Source organism: Ceratotherium simum, chromosome 6 (assembly GCF_057802395.1).
Source record: "Ceratotherium simum simum isolate JZ-2026a chromosome 6, ASM5780239v1, whole genome shotgun sequence".
In the NCBI taxonomy this organism is placed as follows: domain Eukaryota; kingdom Metazoa; phylum Chordata; class Mammalia; order Perissodactyla; family Rhinocerotidae; genus Ceratotherium; species Ceratotherium simum.
In genome coordinates, this window is record NC_141905.1 from 40,688,103 (window position 1) to 40,711,708 (window position 23,606).

Sequence of the window (23,606 nt, forward strand, 5' to 3'; positions counted from 1 at the left end):
TCTTTGAAATTTTCCCATTAAGGAAGCATAATTTAAAATGGGATATGATTTTCAGATTTCCTTGCAAGAAAATCTTTTGGTTGTGACAAGCATTACCAGAAGAGGTTAAAGAGTAACTCCATTTTTCTTTGGCCTTCATAGAGCTCTTCTCTGAATGTGTCAATTTTCTGAGTATCCTCTGTATCTAAATGTGGCCCACACTAGGACCTGATTTAGGGTGACAAAAGGTGTCTGTAGTCCATCTCATCCTAATCCACATAACTTATGAAGCTAGGTCCCAGACGTCTGGGTGAAAGGGAGGAACTACTAGGCAGTGCAGCCTAGATTGGACCATATCCTGGACGTCTGTGCCTTCTTTGGCCCAGCAAACAGAGATGAACTTGGTGAGCATTTTAGCCCAGCATGGCTGCCTCTTTGCTCATTAACTTCTTCAAGTTTTTTGATGCAACTGAGGAAGAGTTCCTCTTGGTTGCTTTCTTCTCAGTTCGCAGTAGGCATAAGGGGTCACCTACTCTTTTCATGGTATTTGTTTATGGTTCCCCTTTCTGTTTTTGCTTCAAGAGGCACTTAGCATTTTGTGACTTGATTTAAACTCTGCCTGTGATTAGCAGGAGGAAGAGGACTCGGATGAAGACTGTACACAGGGAAGCCAACAACCTTCTTTGCCAGATCCAGCATCTAACCTACCTGTTGGCAACCACCTCACTTACTCTGAGACTGAGCCTGTTAGAGTCCTGCTACCAGATGAAAAGAAAGAAATCAAACAACCAGCCCTCTCCATGTCCAATTTACATGAGGCCACTATGTGAGTATGAAGCCTAAGTGTGGAGTCTCCTTTTAACTTCTTCTGGTCTGGGGTACCTTATATTTACATGCAAAATTCAGAAGAGCTATTAAACTCTAAAAAATGCTATCCACCAGAGTAGCCTTAAAAGCATAATCTGGTTGTCCTCTTAACTAGAGAATTGAGAACAAAAGCCATGAAGAACAAAGGCTCCCAATAAGGTCCTAAAGATGCCATAAATGCTAGTGTTCAGTTTGCTACAGTCGCACATTTTTTTAGCAGGGTCTGTCACCAGTCTAATCTGGCAGTGTGTGAAGCAGAGCTGGCCTTTGAAAATGCTGGACCAAAAGGAATTGGGATCCTGTGGTGGGTCAACAGTTGTCAGGGCCTTTATCCTATTCTCTTCCATTTAGATAAGATGGTTTCTCCAGATTGGGAATCCCCTGGGTCTTAAGTAAATGAGCTGACCTTGTCTTCTAATGGCCCCTCAGTCATGAGCTATTTGGATTTTATTAGTATTATCACATTGTTATCATTATCATTATTCAGTAGCTGGCATTCCTCGTGATCATTTGGCCTTCTTTGGTTTATATATTAGAGGCCAGATTATGAGATTTTCTGTAACATGTATTATTGTGTGGTGAGTGTATGCCCCAAGATAGAGATGGAATCCTCACAAATATATGAAGGGAGACCAAGGACTAAGTCGTAAGCTGAAATTTTAGTGTGCGTGTAGAATCAGTTGGTACCTCAATTTCAGCTCACAGAAGAGCCACCTGTTTGGAAACAGAAAATCTTCCTTTCTCCCTCCCTTCCTTTCTTCCTTCCCTCCTCCCTCTCTCTCTCCCCTTCTTTCCATTCTTTCTTTCTTTCATTTAATTATTGGTTGGTTGGTTGTTCTAAAGCAGTTCTTCTTAACTTTTTTGGGGGGTTGGACTTTTTTGAAAGCAATGGAATCTTTTTTTTAAGAAAATGCCCATATATAATTTCAAGGAGTTCATAGAGTCTCTGAAACTATACACAAGTTCCCCAGATAAAAATTCCTGCTCTAAAGTATATGACTTTTCTCTCTTAGTAGAATGGAGTAGAATTTGCAATGTAACTAGAGCTTTCTTTTGGGTCTTTGTTTCATTCCCAAAGGTTTCGCCATTCTCCCCATACTCTAGATTAAGGGTAGAATTTTCTTTAAAGTCTCTTCCTCTTGTGCCTCTTATGTTCAGGTTATCACCAAATACTGATGAGTATTCCTTCAAAATGTCTGTTTCTCCCTCATCCATTCATTTGGCCTTTACCCTCACCACTTTTTATGGTGGACTCAGTCTGCTTTCTCCCATCTGTCCTTTCTCCCTTCCTATTATATTGTTTTCATCAAGTAATTTCCTCTGCTTACGTGCTCCCCTATGGTCACGCTCTACATGTGCTATACTTATTCAAAAGATACTCTTTTAGGCTGAACACTTCTGTATCATAATATGCTTTTGCTGAATAGATAAATCTGCTTATGATGATCTCTCAATTATGCCAGAGCTCAGTAATGGTAAATATATATTTTACCTGATATAGGCCTGTACTTCTTGACCATCTTCGAGAAACTAGGGCTGATAAGAAGAGACTTCGGAAAGCCTTACGAGAATTTGAAGAACAGTTTTTTAAACAAACAGGAAGGTAAGTGTGGGCAGAGATGTTTTTTAAGCTAATATTTCCTAGGGTAGTATTGTTAAGAATGAGCTGCAATTTGGTTGCAGGAACAATGACTACAAAATATAAATAATTTCCACAGTCATTTAGACACAGGATTTGTCTAATACAATATTCTGATAGTGCCATTATTAGGTATGTTTTATGGGAGGCTGTAGCTATCGAGTATGACATCAAGCTTTAAAAAATAAAGGATGAACTCTAAAAATCCCTAACTTTGCATAATAAATCTCATTATAACTATCCAGTTTATCTAAACCTTTAAAAATCTTTTTGATTTTTCAGCCCATTTAATTTCTTTGTTCTTGGTTACTTAATTCCACAAGTTATTCCCTACTTTATTAAATAATTCTTGCTTTGCTTTAAGTATATCATTTACTCTTCAGGATCTGCCCTTAATTATTTTATTTCAGAATTTGGTCAAAAGTTCTTAGCTATTCTTTCTATCCTTTAAATAAAGGTTTAGCTATAGCCTCTATATGTCCTCAGTTTTTCTATGTCAACCCAAGTCTCATTATGCACTCCATTAGTTTCCTCTAAATTTTGGTGTATCATCAACAAAATTATATATATATTTTATAGATATATAAAATCATGAGATAAGAGTTATTGATCTACTTCTAGAATAGACAGATAAATCACTTAGCTATCTTGAGCCTGTTTCCATGGTTGTAAGATGAAATGATTGGACTCCCTGGGATAGTTTGGGAAGCTATAGTTGTCATGTGCAATGTCAGTCTTAAAAAAAATAATAAAGGGTCTAATTTTCCCAAAGTCTCAAAGTTATTAAGATGGCAGAGGTGGGAGTCAGTGATACACTGGCTCCTCGTATTCTTCTCCATCTACATATCTGCCTTTCCTGAATTGCTTTCATTTCAGCAGACTGAGGGGTGCCCTGATGGAGAGGGACTGTTTTCAAAGCATCTTGAAAGCTTGGTCTACTTACCTCTTAGCAGCTTTTCCATTTCAGTCCTCCAGGGCAGTTTATCAGGACTGGACCTATTAAGTCAGAAACTTTTTGTATTCAGCAAATACAGATGTAGCCCACCTACTTTTCTACGTAGAATCTTCTTTTCCAGTTGATTGCTACAAGTCCAAGTGACTTACCATTCTGCTGATGTTAACTAATCTAGTGAGAAATGTTATGTGGCTGTTAAATTTAGAATGTAAAACATAATTTCATGGTTTTTTTTTTCCTTTACAAAATTTCCATACAACTTTTACATTTACATTTTTGCATATTTGAACCCAGGAGTCTATTTTAAAGAGTCTGAGAACTTCCCAGTGTGCTAGTAGTCCTACCTAATGGATCTACAGTGGTACTTGGAATACTGCACTTGTGAATCCTAAACCTACTTCAGATATGCCTATATTTGATTAAGGTTGTATGCCCTCTTGTGGTAATATACTTAAACTAAATGCAAAAGTGGTGATATATTAAAATCAAATAGTTGAATGGCTAGGAAATATAGATCTTAATCTTGTTTTCCTAAGGCATTTTATTGGGATGGCCTAACTATCTATAAGGTAAAATAACCATGCAAAAGGATTACTAAAAATTTTAAGGTACTGTAAATGTTCTTGGTAATATTTACCATGCAGGAGGCATAATCATGTAGATATGACATTATTAATAGTTATGAGCCAGAACTGTGCTAAGCATTTGAGCATGTTTTATATAATGGGAAAACTACCTCAGGAAATACTTAGCAAAAATTTTCATTCTGACCAATGCACTCTTCTTTATTAGCAAAAATGGAGTATGCAGGAGCAGGGAAAAGTCACATAATGGATTACTAGTGTTTACCTATAAATTAGACCATTTCTTCACTTAGATCTGCCTACACAAATTAAGGTGGTATTTAGACACCCAGTTATAGGTTTGGCCTATAACACTGAATGGAGGCAAAGGAATTATGTTATATAATTTAGACAACATTTAAGAGGAACCCTGTCTGTAGATTTGTGTACTATCCTGAGTTCTGTACTAGAAATTGCAGGGCCATGTATAGTGTGGTACAACACAAGTAGATAACTACATTCTTAGGGAATATTTATAGATTAGCTTGTTTTTTTATTTGTAAGAGATATAAATATAATCTTTATTAGTACTGGGAAAATAGAAAGGGGTATAGGTAAAAATTAAATGTTTGCTATTTACCCATTTTCAGCCCTACTAATATTGGAGAGTATTTGTGTTTTATATTCAGTAGCAATTGTGATGACTTCATCTGTGTTTTCCACCCTTTGTATTTCAAAGTCATGGGTAGAAATGTTTTAAAAGCACTGGTGATCTTATCAACCAAGGAGACAAGAGCCTTCTGAGATCCTGAAGAAATTATTGCCCCTTAGAAAACATATCCTGGCAACATATTTTTGTGGGATGGCAAATGGTTTTAACTCCAGATGTTACCTAATTATTCCTCAGAGTAAATGACAAGAACATGTAGTAGTTAGAATGCATATGTATAAAAATCTATGCATTGTCAAATGGCTAGTCTTAGTAGAATTAGTGTGCAAAGAGAACCACCGCAATGTAGACTTTTATAAATTACTTTAATCAAGGAACTTCTCAGTGCTTCTACTACCTATTAGCAGAGACAGGCATTATAATTACAAGAAAACTTGGAAATATTTCATGTTTGTAAGGTAGCCATTGAGCTTTTTTTCCCCATCACCATAAAGTCATCAATTATTTCTGTTAATATAATTTCTGTAGTATTTTTAGGCTATTTTTAACAACTCTCACCATAAGGGCTGAACATTCTGCATAGGCATGGAACTGTGGCATGGGTAATGGGAGAATGACTAGACAAGGAATGCCTTGAGGGTTCTGGTTTTTGTTTTTTTCCTCAGACCTTTTCACTGTCCCCATCGTGATATGTCTATGTACTGGACCATATATTTGCAAAACACCTATGACATTCAAGTTCTCAAAGGGTACTCTTTTATGGAAACCTAATAACACATGGAAGAGAGAGTGAATCAAGGTGAAGGGAAGGTAAAAAAGACATGATGCAAAAACCAAGTGGAAACTGCTACCCTGTACTTTCTTAGGAAAGAATCATAAAAGGCTTTTTAATGACTTGATTATGAACTAATAGACAGTATTTTTTGTTTTGCAGAAGTCCACAAAAGGAAGATAGGATACCGATGGCAGATGAGTACTATGAATACAAGCACATAAAAGCCAAACTGAGACTATTAGAGGTCCTCATCAGCAAGCAAGATGTGGCCAAAACTATTTGAGGTTTAGGAAATGTTTGTGATCACTTTCACCCACGATAAAGTCAGGTTTATTTTCCTCTGCCATTGTTGCTAAGTAGTTTTGACATATCGAAAACTGAAGCACTTTAGTGGTAGGTAGTATGAGCTGTTTTAAGAGGGGATGGCAAGTGTGATTATAAATGAGGAGCAGGGATTTAAATGGGAGGAAAATATAGCAAGTAACAGTATAATTGGAAAAAAATTCAACCTCCTCTATGCCAAGGAGAAAACTCACAATCAGTATAATTATTTCAGAAAACATCTAATATTTTATCAAATCTAAATAACATATAGCATCCACTTGTTCAATGGGCCACTTGTTAGGGAAAGTCTATTTAGTGTCCAAAGATTGCTTATGTTGCTATATGGAAAAGAGCATGATTTAAAAAAAATCAGGAGGAGGAGGAAAAAAAACTCTTCTTTTTAAGTAGGAAGGAATATAGCTAGTAAGAATGTAATTTACTTGAAACTGCTAATAGATTTTTAAGTGACAAAGAAAAAAAATCTACTACTTTGTCCCTTAAGTCTGCTAGGCTTTCAGTACCCTAAAATATACTAGAATATCTCACTGCTAATTTTTTATTTCTATATAAAAATAGCACATTATTTTATCTGTTATTCGAAATTTTACATTTCTGATTACCAAAGTTCATTCTGATAGCATGTACTTTGTGAATTATCTTTGTCTATAATTGACAGATGTTTATATTAAAATAAAAGATGGTATTGAAATTTCAAAATAGGTATTTTGGATAGATATGTGTCTGTAGTATATAATCTAATGTGATCATAGTATGATTGCTAATCTTTTTGTTTACTATAAGATTATATAACTATTTTTCCATTGGGAATATGCATTTTTCTTAATGTTCCAAGGTCTATACTTTGTAAAGTCAAAAAGCTTTCTTGTGAGCTGTAGTTATTCTTCATTCTGTACAAAATGAAATGTTTGGAAATTGTTTGCTATGACACCTTGGAGTAGAAGCCAGAATATTTTATTTGCTTCATCAACTTTAGTGTATATTGTTTTGTGTTATTTTGTACTAAAACACGTTTATTATTTTTGCTTTTGTAAAAATAAGTGAAAGGTCAACATTTTCTCTTGTACCAACCATGTCTGTATTTCTATATTTTCTGTAATGTTTAAGCATGATATTGAACAAAGTCACATTTTCATATAGTTTGGATGGGAAGAATATTGACTATTTTAGAGGCTTATTGTTTTCTCTGTATTTACCTGATATTTTATAACTTTTATGAATCAGAATAATGTCCTTCATAAATTTGTTTAATTAAAGTCATCTACTTGTAACAGGACAGATACACAACTATTTGAGGTTTACAAACAACATCTTTGATAAGGAAAATGGTTTCGTGACATGTATACAATTGCTATTAAAATGTAACTCTATATATTCTATATGATTGTAAATATTTTATACAACAATACAAATAAAATATTTTTCTATTATATTTATTATGTTGAAACACAGTAGTTGTTTCCTGTTAGCTAATATAAATAACATAAATAACACTGTCAAACAACAAGTTGGAAGTGCTGACAATTCTAGGTTTCAAGATTTAACTCATGCTGCAATTACACCCTTTCATGCGGTTTGGAGTTATCTCAATATTTGTTCAGTAGATTAAAATGAATGCATATTTAAACACCGTTTATAAGCCGTTATTTTGTATTTTGCTAAAGCAGTTTATATAACTGTTTTGTTGTTATGTTTGGCATAAAGGAAAAATAAAAACATTGCAGCATCTAGGCAATAAAGTGTCAGAAGGAGAACTTAGGATATTTCATCATTGAAAGTGGGAAGGGTAGGGAATAGGAAACACTAACACAGCTCTGAATGAAATTTGAAAAGTGGCAGTTTGCTTTTGGTGATAGCGGCATGTGCATGCTTCAGTGGAAAACATCTGGTGATAAAAATGGACAACAGAGGATCAATGCTCCTAAGAGAAGAAAAGGGACTGAGTAAGAATAAGAAAAGCGGGCATTAACGTCCAACACTGATATTACAGGTTTTGCAGCTGGGATCTTTCTTTGCATTTGCAGTAGACAAACTCATGAGCTGATGACCAGTGATCTCTGCCACGGTGCCCAGAGAAAGATCCACGGGGTCAGTGTAAATGACTTCTAAAATGACATCCTGGGCATGGTGGTAAACCAGCACCCCATCTTCTTCTGTGCAGGTCAAAAATTTATTATCCTTGGAATTTAGTTGAGGAAGGCGCTGCTTACAAAATTCATCTCCTGGTGATCCCACAGGGGCAAGAACAAGAATCACATAATGATAAGCAGTGTACATACAGTAGAAGTCCCCAAAGTATAAGTTAGTGTTGGGGTTAAAAAGTTTTTCTGCTGCAATCTCAAACCTGTATCTTCCATAAGGTGAATCCTGGGGTGGCTTCCCAGTATTGAATTCAGTGCTGCAGCTAAAGAAGATGCCTTCTAATTTTCCACTGATAGGAGAGCCATGGCTACCACTGTTATCCTTGACAGAGGGCTGCATAGCATTTCCATGATGTTCTCTGCAAGAGAAAAGAAATGGTCACTGCTTGGTACAACAGTGGTAAAGATTTATAGATTTGAATGGTGATAGACCTAAAAATCAACTGTCTACTATTAAAAGCCTGAATGTCATCAAGATCAAGGAGAATGCATCTTTTGACATTTCCTATAAGTGGCTAAAGCCAGCTCTGGTGGTCTAGTGGTTAAGATTTGGTGCTTTCATCATTGTGGCTCGGGTTCATTTCTGGTCAGGGAACCACACTACCTATTGTTGTCATACTGTGGTGGCTGCATGTTGCTGTGATGCTGAAAACTATGCCACTGGTACTTCAAATACCAGCAGGGTCCCCCATGGTGGACAAGTTTAAGCGGAGCTTCCAGACTAAGACAGACTAAGAAGAAGGACCTGGCCACCCACTTCTGAAAAAATTGGCCATGAAAACCCTATGAATGGCAGCAGAGAATTGTCTGATATAGCACCAGAAGGTGAGAGGATGGTGCAAAAAGACCGGGCAGGGTTCCACTTCAGCTGTACACAGGGTCACTAGGAGTCGGAATCAACTTGATGGCACTAACAACAACAGATAGATGGCCAAATTCTAGCCTTGACTCTAAGGTGAGCTACAAATCTTAGAAGTCTTTAACATAAATTTCCTGGCCAGAAAAACCAGACTGGAATTAGAAATTGCACAACTGAAATCACATCCATTATATGCCTACTGGATTTCAGAAGTGGCTTTTTGAAGAGAAAACTGGGCTAACAGTACTGGTTAGTTAAATATGTTGAATGTTTCTTTAAAATATGTCAGAATTTAGTCCTAAAATGAGTGCTGTCCACATATATTGGCACAAAAGTATCTTGTTTGTTTTATTTATTTATTTTTACCCAGGCATGGTTTACTAATCAGGTCCTCTCTCCTGCATTTTGCTTAGAAAAGAGCTGGTTATTCTTCCTTTATCCTGCCCCCAGATCTATTCTCTACGCTTCTTGCCTTCCACTGTGGGCTGACTCTATCATCCAGTTCTTCCTTGTCCCTTGGTCCCTTCCCTTTCAGTTCTACCAGTCGGAAGCACCAGCAGATGTAGGGGAGGAGGAGGTAAAGTCTTGAGTGAGTCTTCCTCTACTTCATGTTTCAGAGCTTTGTGGTTCTGTCAGGGCTGGGTTTGTCTATAACTACATATCTCTGACTAGTTGTCCTGCTGGGTGACCTCTACTCCCCTTCTCTTCCCAAGAATGATAAAACCTCTCACCTCTATAGTTTCTGGTTGCTTTAGCATCCCTTATTAATTGCTTTAACCCTCCCCATACCTCTATGAATGGTGCTTTTGTTAAATTTTCTCCAGAATTCCGAGTGTGCCTTCTCTTCCATGCTGGGTCCTTGACCAGCATGATTTAGGATGAAAATCACAAGCTACCACTCAGGCAAGAAAAGGTTCTCCCAGTCACCAGGCTTCTTAAAGAGTCTGTGGGTCATTGAGGCATACCCAAGATCTGCCCCTGACTTGAGAACAGCAATGAGTCTCAAATTTCAGTGCCTAAAAGCTACCTAGGGAGCTTTTTAAAAATGCAGATTTGAGGGAAGACCAAGAAACTGTCAGAGATTAGAGGAGACTAAGGAGACATGATAAATAAATGCAGTATGATAGCCTGGATTGGACCCCATATTTTTACTCTTACTCTTGTTCTTTCTTCCTTCCTGATATTCCAAAATTCCTTCTTTTATCATTTCCTTGTTGTTTCAAAAACTTCTTTTAGTCATTCTTTTAGGGGAGGTATGCTGGTGACAAATCCCCTTAGTTTTCCTTCATCTGAGCATGTCTTGATTTCTCTTTATTCCTGAAGGATATTTTCACTGAATATAGGATTTGGGGTTGACAGTTCTATTTCAGACTTTCTAGGGGGATTTGTTTTTCTTTTGTCTGTGCCCATTGGCATTTCTGGGTTGCTGGCTTCTCTAGCACCTAGTCCAGAATATAAGGCTAAAAAGATAACCCAGGAAACTCATCATTGTATTGTTCCTTGAGCCCTGAAATCCCTAATCAGACCTTCTTCTCTCCACCTTTCAGAGTTTTATGTTTCTTTTATATATAATGTCCAGGGTTTTTAGTAGTACTTAGTGGGAGGAACAGGGAGAAGTGTATCTACCCCACATTGTCCTGGGTCAAAAATTCTTACCCTTGTTATGTTCTCATTAACAAAAACAAATATCAACATATTGTCCTACCTGAATGTACAAGTGAAATTACAGGAAATAATAACAGCAGAAAATATATAAACATGAACTTAGGCTAAGAGAAATGTCCTAATATCAGTGATAGACATCAACTCTGATGATATACAATCTAGCACCAAAAAGTATAGGAGTTCCTACACGTTTATCAATCTCAGTAGATTCCTGAAGAGAAAATTTTCAGATATAGAAAAGTGTTTTAAGGACAATTAGTCTACCTAGTGAACTTGAGGGGTAAGAGAGAAAGTGGTATTTTGATCTGGGGTAAGGGAAAGCAATATTTATTTAGGAATTCATTTCTACAGGAAGAGATCAAAATGAGTTCATTCCATATGGATTGAGTCAGAATTTATCTAGGGCTTTTTCAATTATAATTTATAATGATTTGGAAAGTTTGTCAGGTAAGTGAAAGCTTCCTTTCTATTCAAACATTCTGAATAACAAGATGACATTTTAAATGGATTCTGATAAAGGAAGTGTGTCTTGATTAGAGTTCATTACATAAAAAGAAAATCAAGATCCACTGAAGCTAATGTTTACAATTTTCTAATATAGCTTTTTTCAAAAGCAATGTTGAAAAATTGTACCCGTGTGTTGGCAAGTGTATTTATTTATATACACTGCATCAAGATATAATTTACATGGATTTTACAACTATCATGGAAAATCCAACAAAAGTAAATTTCCTTGTTAGTAAATACATCTTTCATACTAGTATATTGAGAGCAATCATACAATATATACAATAACTTTTTTCATTTTACATGATTTCTGTATTTATCTTTTTTTCTTCTTGCAAGAATTTTTAAAAACAGATGAAGCAAATTTTAGAGTATCTAAGGACCTCAAAAACAGAAGGCCAGTTCCCATCCAAAGGCTGGAGAAAATCAGAGGAATACTGACCTCCAGTGGCCACCTAAAATAGAAAATGGCAATATTCCAGGAATCTAAACCTAGTACCAAAGATGTATTTATTTATTCTATTGATGTATTTCTTATTAAAGAAAATAGTAATAGTGGATCTTTTATTGTTTTCAAATTTTGTGCTTAACAAATATAAAGAAATACTTTTCTTGTTGAGTATATATGGTCATTCCCATTCAACAATTGACAGGTACAATAATTTGTGTCGTATCTCTCAGTTTGTACTCTCTAAATTAGGTGAATGGCATCCACCATGAATTATATAGACTCAAGGGTAAATAATTTGCCAGCTAAGAGACTTATGGACTAAACTCTGTATTTATAGGATACTAAAACATAAAGCAGGAATGATTTTTGCCATCAAAATATATAAAAATATATGACATTGTAAAGTATTTCATTTGAAGAACACAGAGGCCTAAATTCACGTCTCTCTCTATGATTCTCTTTGCATTTTCCACAGCTTGGAGCTTATTTAAATCTAGAACCATGATCTTGATTTAAGAAAAACTAGAATGGTATGAATAAACAACAACAAAGCTTCCTAAAATTTTTTCATATACAATCCTGTCAACTTAAGAATTCTTTAGAGTTTAAAGTGAGACCAAGGCTTTTAAAATGACAAGTTATAGGGATTACTGTATAAAAGTTTTAGAACCTATACAGAATTTATCATTTTAAAAGTGTTAGTCTCACTTTAAAACACACATCTGCCTATTTACTGAAATTTTCTTCTACAAATATGAAAGGGCTGGAAGTGTTAAAACTACCTGTGGCATGGAATTCTTCTGAATTCTTAGAAACTGCTTCTAGGGATAAACACAGGCTATCTTAGAAATACTAGTTGAACACTAGAATTCAAAAGTAAACAAAGGAGACTGTCTTCATGAATAATTAATCCAAGATAAAGGCTTAGAGATTTCCACTTAGGCAGAAGCCTGAAAATCCCACCTGATTCATTACAATATTTCATGAAAGAATCACCCTTTTATTCTCTCATTTTCAATGTATTAAAGACACCCAAAAGAAGAAGAGATAATTTAGTAGTTGGTATGAGACAGAAGGCACTGAGTTATTGGGAATTAGAGGAGGAGTGTGTACATGAAATGTTCATCAATCTAAACCCTGGAGGTTTAAGATCTTCCACTCAATAGACAGGAATTGGTATTACAAATGATTATGGAAAAGACTCTAAGTGAAGTGGAAAAAAATCCCATGATCTGACTTTTTCTACTTAATTATTCTGGGAAATAAAAGTCAGAATAAAATTATTTTGAAAAGAAAATTAATGCTCTTTCACAGAACTAGACTCAAGGGAAACCTGAGCCTAGAATCTGGAATGGCATTTAGTAAAGCAAATCAATATATATTTTTTTGATTCTTACCGAATATAGTCAAAATATTCTTTGTGCTGGTTACGATAAAAAACAGAAAATTTGAGCATCCGTCCTGCAATCACTTCGGCCTTCTCCAACAGTTGTGTTAGATGAACTTTTGAATAGTCTGAAAATAACAAAAAGTCTGTTATTAAAAATATATTACCAAAAATACCAACTACATGCTTAATAAATTGGAGATTATTAAAATTCATCTTTAGGAAATTAATCTTTGTGACTAGGAAATTGCATTAAAAAAAAACATTCATTGTCTTTGTGTGGCACATTTTTCTTTCTACAAAAATATTTTTGTTATGGTTTATGGTTGTTTTTTAGAATATGCTTGCATTTTTTTCACTCTTTGAAATTCAAGAACCTAAAACAAAAATGTTAAATAAGGAATACAGACTCTGCATAACCCAAGTAATGTCAATCAGCACCATCCTAGCTTTTCTCCAATCAGCTGATAAACTGAATAAAAGAAGCTTATAATCTGCAATCAATAGCAAATATACTTTAAAGGAGTAGCAATAATAATGTTCATTTAATTTACTCCCTAAGTCTATGAGGTTGGCAAGGTAGATTAAATATGGTCATTTTATTGATGCAGAAATTGAGGCTTGTCACAGTGATTTGCCAAATGTTCATACAGCTAGTAACTTAGAGACTAGGTCTCTGGCTCTCAGTTGATGGTTTTCGGGTATACAAGACTCTTGAAAATCTAAAGAATCTTTCAAAGTAATCTGATCTTTTCACCGACTTTTTGTTTTGAAAACAGGATTGTTGTCAAACTCCAATACAAGAATCTAAGCAAAAATTTTGGTCTATAAAGATTGTAAGACTTTCCAAACAAAAGCAACCTAGTTGAACTGCTCATGGCAGCATAATTTTACTGCTTCACTGGCTCAACAAACATTTATTTAGATTAGAACATATGATGTACAAGGCACCATGCAGAATTAGATGATCAGGTTAAATGATAAAAAAAAAAATCATTCTTCCTCTCAAAGAACTCACAGTCTAAGAGAAGAGATAAATATACAGACAACTATGACATTATGGGATAAGTACAGGGTTTTATCTCTGTCATAGACTACACTAGAAGTAGATTAGTCAGTGGCATTCTATTTTATTTCCAATACTTTGCACAGTGCATAGCACAAAGTATGTGCTCAAGAAATGCTGAGTGAATTAGATGTCCAGATTAAAAGACAATTTATACAAAACAAATTTCTCAAAATTTCTCACAAGAGTCAAGGTTAATGATCAAGTTTAGGTGAAACAGTCTCTGAATTATTTTGATAAACTGAAACAACGAACTTTGAACAGCTTAAGTTCTCATTAGATTTTACTAATGGAAATAAAAATGCAAAATAATTTATAGAAAAATATTGTGGGGGCCGGCCTGGTGGCGCAAGCGGTTAAGTGTGCATGCTCTGCTGCAGCGGCCCAGGGTTCGCCGGTTCGGATCCCGGGTGCACACCGACACAATGCTTGGCAAGCCATGCTGTGGCGGCGTCCCATATAAAGTGGAGGAAGATGGGCACGGATGTTAGCCCAGGGCCAGTATTCCTCAGCAAAAAATAAGGAGGATTGGCAGATGTTAGCACAGGGCTGATCTCCTCACCAAAAAAAAAAAATATTGTGGCACATTTAAAAGCTGGCATTCTCCTTATTATTTACCCCATAACTTCCTTAGAAGAATTATGAGATGTAGTTAAATAAAAGAGCAACAGGGAGATCACTCTAAATGAAAGAAAGAAGACATAAGGTTTTCCTTCATATACAGAGAAATAAAATATGTACTTATATGGTTAGATTATAAAACAGAGTGAATGTATATGTGTGTGTATCTATTTATTTATAGATAGACAGATAGATAGGTATTTCTGAACTGGAAATGCCAAAGGTCTTCCTTAAGCTAAAAAAGAAATAATATTTTACACCTTTCCCTAATGTCAAATGGGGTTTTAGCAAGTAATTATAGCTCTTTTTAATGGACAAATACTATGATACTATTTGGTATAGTCCTATGGAAAACAGCATGTAGGTATTAAAACAACGTCAAAAGAGACTATTTCTCTTACTTAGAGTGTCTTACTTAGATTAAACCTCCCTGGTAGGACACAAGGAGAGTAAATGGAAAGAAATGCAATGAAGAGAGTAAACATGAGCTAGATTTCCAAGTGTAATTTTAATTTAGGAAAAAATTGAGGGGATATATTAATTCCAATGACACAAATATTGGTAAAAGTATCTCAATGAGAATTCTTTACTCTCTATTAATACAATATGGAAATCTTTAGCTATTTCATTACTGATTACTGGACTATGATTAATACCACGTTTCATCTATTCTAAAATGTATTTTTTTCACATTTTAGCATCTCTGACATGAGACTGACAATAAATGTGAGAAGAAAACACTGTTTCATAGTTTAACTGGCAGTAATTCTTCTTAGTGATACATCAAATGGTGGATCTTATAAGCAATGACATCTTAGACAGGAAGAAATATGGTACCAAAGATACTATTTTCCTTGCTGTCAAACATTGAAATCCTTAGTAACCGTTGCGATCCTTAGCAACTGCGTCATAGAATAAACAAAAAGGGTTGAAGATAAATCAGAATAACAGAATTAAAATTTTATCCATTCAAAATATCCACAGGAGAAGTTTTATACTGAATTTGAGATTAAGAAACAACAGAAGATATTGAGATAAAGCAGTAGCTAAGCATGTACTGGGTCTAAAATAATGCAAGTGTGAGGCTATGGGGTAAAAAAAAGGCTGATTTATCTGCAAGATGCCTCAGCTGGGGAAAGTTGCTAAGCAACCTGAAATAGGTGAGGCTAATTGTTTTTAAGACTTTTTCTACAAGCTCCTTTATGTTGAAACAAACACTCAGCCTCTCTACAACATTTTAGAGGAAACAATCACCTAGACAAAGAGCAAACAAAGCCCCATTCTAAAAGACAAAAGGAGAGGATGACAGATGTATTCAGGTAGAGACATCTTTGCGCTTCTTCAACACCTATGTGAGTGCACAATAAATATTTGTTTCTTTATTGAATGAATAGACAAATAGAAAAATGAAGGAGATGAATGGTAACATTTCCAATCTAATAGAATATTATGGTACAGTTCAAGATCAAAGGGAATGAGCTCTCAACATCAGATATTCCAATGCCAAATGGCTATGAGGTACTTTGTAAGAAAGCAAATAAATACACACACATGCACAGGACACTAATTTAGAGATAGATTTTCACCACTGAAGTGAAAAATCCAATAACATTTCTGCTAGTTCCAGTCATTGAGATCTGCCTCCACTCCCCTAAATCCCTAAATTAGAGAAGGATGTTCCTGGCTTCTTTCTTTCAATACTTGTGAAAAAAAAAAAATGAAAAAGAAAAACAAAAAACGAAAGAAAAGAGGAAGAAAAAAAAGCTCGCTCTCTCAAAATGAAGTTCAAAATATGCTGGGTATATTTTCAAACTGCATCAATTTTTATTTGCAAAGCTTTTACTTCAAAAAATCAAACTATCCATGCAGCAAAGAAGTAGTTTAATGCCATTACCCAGCTTTCACTGAAAACCTCAGCTCTCTCCAACTGATCGATACAACATAGTTTGTTCTGTTACTGGCAATGCAAAAAAAACCAGTGCAATACATATCACCTTATAATTACAAAAAATAAATATTTTTGTAATTAGCTCTCCAGGAACTATTAAATAAGATTTTTTTCTGTATTTGTATCTAGTTCTCTTACCTGCTGTGCAGAATTCTATAATTTCACTCCATTCAGAAACAACATAATCCCCATCAACTTGTTTTGAGGCAGTCTGCACTGCTACTGTATACTCAGTTCTTGGGCTCAAAAACCAGTGTCCACGGACAGTCATTGGCAAGGGAACAGCTTTTGCCACCAATTTTGTTGGAACATCCTAAGAAAGGAAAGAAGGAAAAAAATTAATTTAGCAATATAACTTGAATCAACAGTAAACAATGTGGAGGAATTTATTAAATTCCTGGCTGATGACAGAATTTTCCTGTTTAAAGACATTTAACAATTATTATATTCAAATCACTTATTCTCCAGATATAAAAACTAAGGCGCAACTTGATCAAGAGATATGCTCAAGGTCATACAGCTAGTTAATGACATAAACGTATTTGGATTCCAGTTTTCTTGATTTCCAGTATAACGTTGTTCTCTGTACACTCCCTATGTATGTGCCCTAAAATGAAACATTCTAATACTAAATGATAAAACAAAACAAAACAAACCAGAAACATGAAAGAAAATTCAATAGATTTAGTATTTAAAAGTATTATACTTGTTTAATTTTTACTACCCAACAATTTCACCAGCGTAGCTTATTACTAAATATTTTATATGTGAAGGGAGAGAACTTATTTAAAATAAATGAATCTCTTTTATATACAAATGAGGTAACAGTTGCTTCACTTGTACTCAAGGCTGGAGTCCGTATGTTACAGAAATGGTTAGGTATTTCTAAACAAAGACTAATAAGTTAATTAAACATGCTAGTTGAATATTCACTACATTTCCAAAGATAAGGTATTCTAGAAGAGAGGGCATCAAATCTTGGCCTAGTCACCATTTAATGTTAAATATTTCAAAGCTACTTTAAGAAGGCAAACATCAGCAAAGAGATTATCCATCATCAGAAAGCCTAATCAAAACTGGAACATGGGAAAAATAATGACATCAATCTTGTTCACTCTCTCACACTTATCTGTATGTATAATCCTCAGTCATAGATAGTATGTATAATTGCACATTTAGTAAATGCATAATTTTCAGAAAAGATAAGACAGTTCTTCCAAAAGATATGCCAAGTTAAAATTTAGTATCAATATAAAAAATAGACTGGTTTTTATCATAGTGAAAATACTGAAACATAAGACTACTTAAACCAGATAACTATTATCCTCTCTATAGCGACTTCTGAAGGGAGATATGTATTAGAAAAGATATGTGATAAGTAGACAGCTATGAAAATAAATATCAGAGAAGTGTTACATGTCTAAAACATCTAAAGATTATTTTTCATTCTCAAACCATAAAATAAAATTGACTACATAAAGCAATTTTAAGCCCTAAAGTATTTTAAGAAATACCCTAAAGTTGATAAACTGGATCACATTCCTCTTTTGGCAGTTATTATAGTGAAAAATGTGTGCTTCAATGGAAAACTGTGCATTGCCTCTAGCACACGTTCTGGCTATCTTCTTCTGATTCTGTGGAAGCTCTTTTACAACCCTGTAATTTGTAGATATCTGATAACGATTCAGTTATTCATTTTTTTTGTGTGTGTGTGAAGAAGATCAGCCCTGAGCTGATATCCGATGCCAATCCTCCTCTTTTTGCTGAGGAAGATTGGCCCTGGGCTAACATATGTGCCCACCTTCTTCTACTTTATATGGGACACTGCCATAGCATGGCTTGACAAGCAGTGCATCGGTGCGCGGCCGGGATCTGGGCCTGCGAACCCCGGGCCGCCACAGGGGAGCGCCCGCACTTAATTGCTACGCCATCAGGCCAGCCCCAATGATTCAGTTATTCTTGTCTAAATACATGCAAATAAATTTTGTCCAGTGGAGAGACAACCCTCCCTTCCTGCCCTCGTTCCCTCCCCCACCCCAAACCAGTTTTGCCTCCAGTTATACATTTATTTCAATATCCTGATCTGTAACTGTGTCTTTTCTTTGGATTATCCTTTGAACTGGTTGCAATACCTCATCAGTTACCTCATTAATGAGTTAAATAAAATCTTTAACACGTTCATTTTTATGTCTGTACAAAAGTCATGATATCTTTTTCGGGAGAAATTGTGTTTTAACAAACTACTTGGCATTTCATTGTCTTACAAAATTTCTTAGAGGGATAGGGTTTTAAAATGACATATAATTTTTATTCTTCTCAATGTTAAATACATTATATAAGTAATTAATAGAACATTATTCCTTCTTTCAAAATGTCCTCATACTTAGCAAGTTTTTAAGATGCAAATGAATATAAGTATTATATTATATGTTAGGATTTTACCTTGTGTTTAAATTTATTGGAGTTCTTGTTCTCTTTCTTGTTGAGGTCAATGAAATAGTGTGTAATACGGTCCTTTGATTTTGAATCCATTTCCCATGAAATCTTGAATGAGTCACATGTAATGTTGCTTATTTTGATGTTATGCGGTACAGGAAGTTCTTCCATCTCTGCTATGCCACTGTCTTGTGATTTGTTCCCTGCAAGAAAACAATGCCCAGACAGTTAGTTTCCAACTAATGGATGTTACCAGTTTGCAAGGCCATTAGCTGTGTACATATTGCTGAACTCAACTATCTAATTACTAAATATGATACTTCATTTTGTTCATGAAGTAATTTGAGTGTTAACGATAGTAAATGACATCTATAAGGTCATATTACCAACAAAAAGCCTTACCACCTCTACATTTTAAATTTATTTTTCCAATTTCTGCTTTCACAGAATGAAAACAAAAACACTGATGATCCATCTTTCTAATCTATGAAAGATTTAACCTTACATTGTAGGTTCCATCTCAAAAGCCCCACGAGACTATTTTTCCTACATGACCTATCAATTCTGCTCTAAAGTAATATCAGGTGTTTTAAGCTAGATAATGTCAGAAATGTTGATAATGAAAGAATCCAGTCAAATAAAGGAAACAATTCTTTAAAAAAATCTATGAGGTATCAGTGATAGTCTATAAAAATTGCTCCTCCTTTTCCCTTTTGGAAATTTATATATAGAAACAGCATGTAATGGTTATACTACATATACAAATAATATTGAAGACCATTCTCTTACAAGTTACTATGTCAATGATTATTCTACGAATCTTTTTACCTGTCGTATCTTGATAAATTTAATTTTGACTGCTAAAACAACAGATAAGGCTAAAAGAGAAAAAACAATTGCCTTGTTGATTAATATCATTAAAATCTTAAGAACTGATCTGACATCTGATTACTTTGAAGACTGTATCCTACATTTCCACTTAGAGAAAAGGCTATCATTTTTCTTAATAGTATAGAGCAGAATATGATGGATGACAGGAAAAAAAGAGAAAACATAGACTTGCCAAGTTTGTCTCATATATAGGAAAGACATACTGGATCAAATTTTACTCCACTTCTTCCTATGTTCCCTTCCCCCAAACCAACATTAAACTTCAATCCACAGAATAAAAAATGTATATATGTTATTCATATGATAAAACGTGGTAGGTCATAAATCAGCTACATAACTTGTTCCTTAACAATAAAATAGCACATCTTGATCAACAAAAATTCAAAACAACAACAATGAATGTCACTTTGTGACAATACCTTTCACTTCCAGATTAGACTGTGTTCTCCGCCCCCACGCTCCCATCTCAATTATTGATATAAAACATTTGACAATTCCCAGTCTTATTAAATCTTTGACCCATGTTATCTCATCTCAAGTTGTGTTGTGGCCAGAGAAACTCAATGGCAATCGAAAACTAATTTCAAAGTAACTTCTTTATTGTCATTTCTTGAACAATACTTTAAAAAATCTTCCTTCTTCTCCTATGTACTTCCGTCACACTCCTGTTTCTCCAGATTCCCCCTCCATAAAACTCCCAGAAAAATTTAATGTATCTTTTGCTCTCCTCCCCACCTGGCCTCAGAGAACCCCTAAACTGCTTCTGGCCTAAAGCCTTTCAGAAGTCAAGGAAAGGGAAGAGACCAAGTGGAATCATTTTATGGCCTTGGGAAAGGGAAAGGCAATAAATACTAAAACATTAGTAATTTTTGTTCTGTTTAGAAAAGCTCACATTTTTACCTATTATTCTGATTGCAGTCATCTTTAAAATATAAGTAACATTAATGAAAAACTTTCTGGACTCTAATGGTAGAAATTTCTATAGAACTCATCTGCATTATGACTGTCCATATAATTTCAAAACTGAATGAAAAAATTATTTAAGATCATATAGAGAAAAATAAAGCTATTTCGCATTTGATTCAATTTAATGAAAATGCAACTTCAATATATTAACACTATCTAAGATACTATATTTTGCCATTTAAATTTCCACTATTGTTATCTCATTCAACCTTAAAGTTACAAATAATTGATTATTTTCTAGAATATAATACTTTGTTTTATACATTTTCTCTTCTAATTGTTAAAACTTGAGATTTATTGAAATATGGAAACTTTTACTCAAATCATATTTTCCCATTCAGAAGAATATAAAGGGGCCGGCCCCGTGGCTTGGTGGTTAAGTGTGCGTGCTCCGATGCTGGCAGCCCCGGTTCGGATCCCGGGCGCGCACCGAGGCACCGCTTCTCCGTCCATCCTGAGGCCGAGTCCCGCATACAGCAACTGGAAGGATGTGCAGCTATGGCATACAACTATCTACTGGGGCTTTGGGGGGAAAAAATAAATAAATAAAATCTTTAAAAAAAAAAAAGAAGAATATAAAGCTCAAACCTATAAAGGATTTGTTATATGAAGAATCTTCATTTTCAAGCTACTTATCTTAGTCCCAGTTCTTACAAAGCCACTAGATTAACCTCTATGCAGCTTTCTTACTCAGGCAGAACAAGTAAATAATTTAATTTAAATAAATTCTATCTAGTTTACATGTAACTTCCTTCTTCCTCACACTCTGTGAATCAAGTTTTAACTAAGATTTTGAGATAAGTGACAGAAGACAATGATTCTGCCTATAAAATTGGTGAAACAACAGTGATTCACATGACACTAATATTCAACAATCAGCCAATACTATCTCAGATCTGTACAATCAAGTGTATTTCCAAACGCAGATTCCCTTTCTTAGTAAGACTTCATCTTAAGGATAATTCTAGCTACATTTCTCTCCTTTACATGCCAAATGATTCTAATATCTGTGGCTATACTGCTGATTGGTAATACTGAATGGAGAACAAATGGTACTTTTATCTGTCCAAAATATGAAAATTGCTTTTCAGAACAAACATTTCAAAAGCACTTTTTGAAGAATAGCAATTATTGAAATGCAAGCTGAAAACATTGCCAAATTACACTAATATATTTCATATGTATGGCTCTTCTCTCACTGAACTTAAATTGCCTTACATAAAGGGAAAGAGTGTTTTAAAAAGGTAGTCGTTTTAATAATAAGCTTTGAGCTGTCACTCTAAGAAAGAAATTGCAGGTGTTAGGTTCACCTCCCTTAGAAATAGCAACCAGGAGCAATTTCCTCATATCATCTTTTTTCCTTCCTAAAGTTTTAGTGATAAAAAATCTGCTACTACTGGGGGCCGCCCGGTGGCGCAAGCGGTTAAGTGTGTGCACTCCGCTGCAGCGGCCGGGGGTTCGCCGGTTCGGATCCCGGGCACGCACCGACGCACCGCTTGGCGAGCCATGCTGTGGCGGTGTCCCATATAAAATGGAGGAAGATGGGCACGGATGTTAGCCCAGGGCCAGTCTTCCTCAGCAAAAAAAAAAAAGAGGAGGATTGGCAGATGTTAGCACAGGGCTGATCTTCCTCACAAAATAAAAAAAAAAAAATCAGCTACTGTAGTACAGATAGGAGGGGATTGATTTTATAGTTAAAATTATATATGTATAAATATGCTTAAATAAATATATATTTTAATGAGTTTCATTACAAAATCAGAGATATACTCTGCTGGGGGAAAAGTATTTTTCATAAAAACAACTTTAAAGTGCTGCAGTACTTTTAAAGTCATGAAAGAAAAACTAATTAAGACAGTAACAAAACTCAAAATAGTAATCACAATAAAACCTGAAATTGTTCTCTGCTTCCTTTACAATAAACTCTCAAAATAAAAATACTCTTAGTGGTAACCTTGAATATTGTTGGAACTTTTAGGAAAAAAACACAAAGAAGAAAATAAAAATCACTTAATCTCTATACTATTAACATACTGTGCATATTGTTTTCTAACCTGTTTTTCACATAATATATTGTGAACATTTTCCCATGACTACCTATAATTCTAATCTTGGTAAATTCTATTCTATTAATCAGTCATCCTAACACTGGACATGTAGATTGTTTCTAGTGTTTTCCCATAATAACACTTCAGTCAACAATATTCTACATAAATTTTTGTGCATATCTATGATTATTTACCTTTGGATAAATCCCAAGAAGTGCAAATGTTGAATCACATTTGTTTTCACCAATTTGTATCCCTAACTACAGTTTTAGAGTGCCCATTTTTTGCACCCTTATCGATTCCATTTATTGCTATTTAAAATATCCATATGTTTTGATGGGTAAAAATCAAAATCTTATTTTATCTTAAAAAAGCAAAAAATGAGTCTTGACCTAAACCTCCCACCTTATACAAAAATTAGCTCAAAATTGATTAAAAACTTAAATGTGAAACATAAAAGCCATAAAACTTTTAGGGAAAAATAACCCAGAAGAAAGTCTTCAGGACCTAGACTAAGTGAAGAGTTCTTAGATTTAAACCAAAAGCATGATCCATAAAAGGAAAAATATTCAGATCCTCCCAACCATTATTTATTTTTTTTGTCTACTGTTGTTTCAGCTCATTTGTCCTTATGTGTCTAAAACTTTTTGCTTTCTATATATATATATTTTGTGTGTGTGTGTGTGTGTGTGTGTGTGTGTGTGTGTGTGCTGAGGAAGATTCACCCTGAGCTAGCACCTATTGCCAATCTTCCTCTTTTATTTTTGCTTGAGGAAGATTCGCCCTGAGCTAACATCTGTGCCAGTCTTCCTCTATTTGTTGTGGGTCAC

The 23,606-nt window shown here is 34.8% G+C and overlaps 2 protein-coding genes across 5 annotated transcripts in view; one reads left to right on the forward strand and one right to left on the reverse strand.

Moving 5' to 3' along the window:
* Positions 1-7,226, forward strand: part of FAM13C (family with sequence similarity 13 member C) — a 112,069-nt gene extending 104,843 nt beyond the window's left edge. For 3 of the 4 annotated variants that reach the window (XM_087432178.1, XM_087432179.1, XM_087432175.1), the window contains 3 exons: positions 609-805; positions 2,348-2,449; positions 5,608-7,226. In XM_087432178.1, coding sequence (XP_087288304.1) covers positions 609-805; positions 2,348-2,449; positions 5,608-5,731 — 423 coding nt within the window. In that variant the 3' untranslated portion in view covers positions 5,732-7,226. The remainder of the gene's footprint in view (positions 1-608; positions 806-2,347; positions 2,450-5,607) is intronic. The other variant, XM_087432176.1, reaches the window with a different exon arrangement.
* A 5-nt stretch (positions 7,227-7,231) lies between these two features.
* The window catches only part of PHYHIPL (phytanoyl-CoA 2-hydroxylase interacting protein like), a 62,195-nt gene continuing 45,820 nt past the window's right edge, over positions 7,232-23,606 (reverse strand). The window contains exons 2-5 of the mRNA XM_004427110.3: positions 18,878-19,074; positions 16,574-16,748; positions 12,811-12,928; positions 7,232-8,290 (exon numbers count right to left, since the gene is read on the reverse strand). Of these exons, the coding sequence (XP_004427167.1) occupies positions 7,756-8,290; positions 12,811-12,928; positions 16,574-16,748; positions 18,878-19,074 (1,025 nt within the window). The 3' untranslated portion in view covers positions 7,232-7,755. The remainder of the gene's footprint in view (positions 8,291-12,810; positions 12,929-16,573; positions 16,749-18,877; positions 19,075-23,606) is intronic.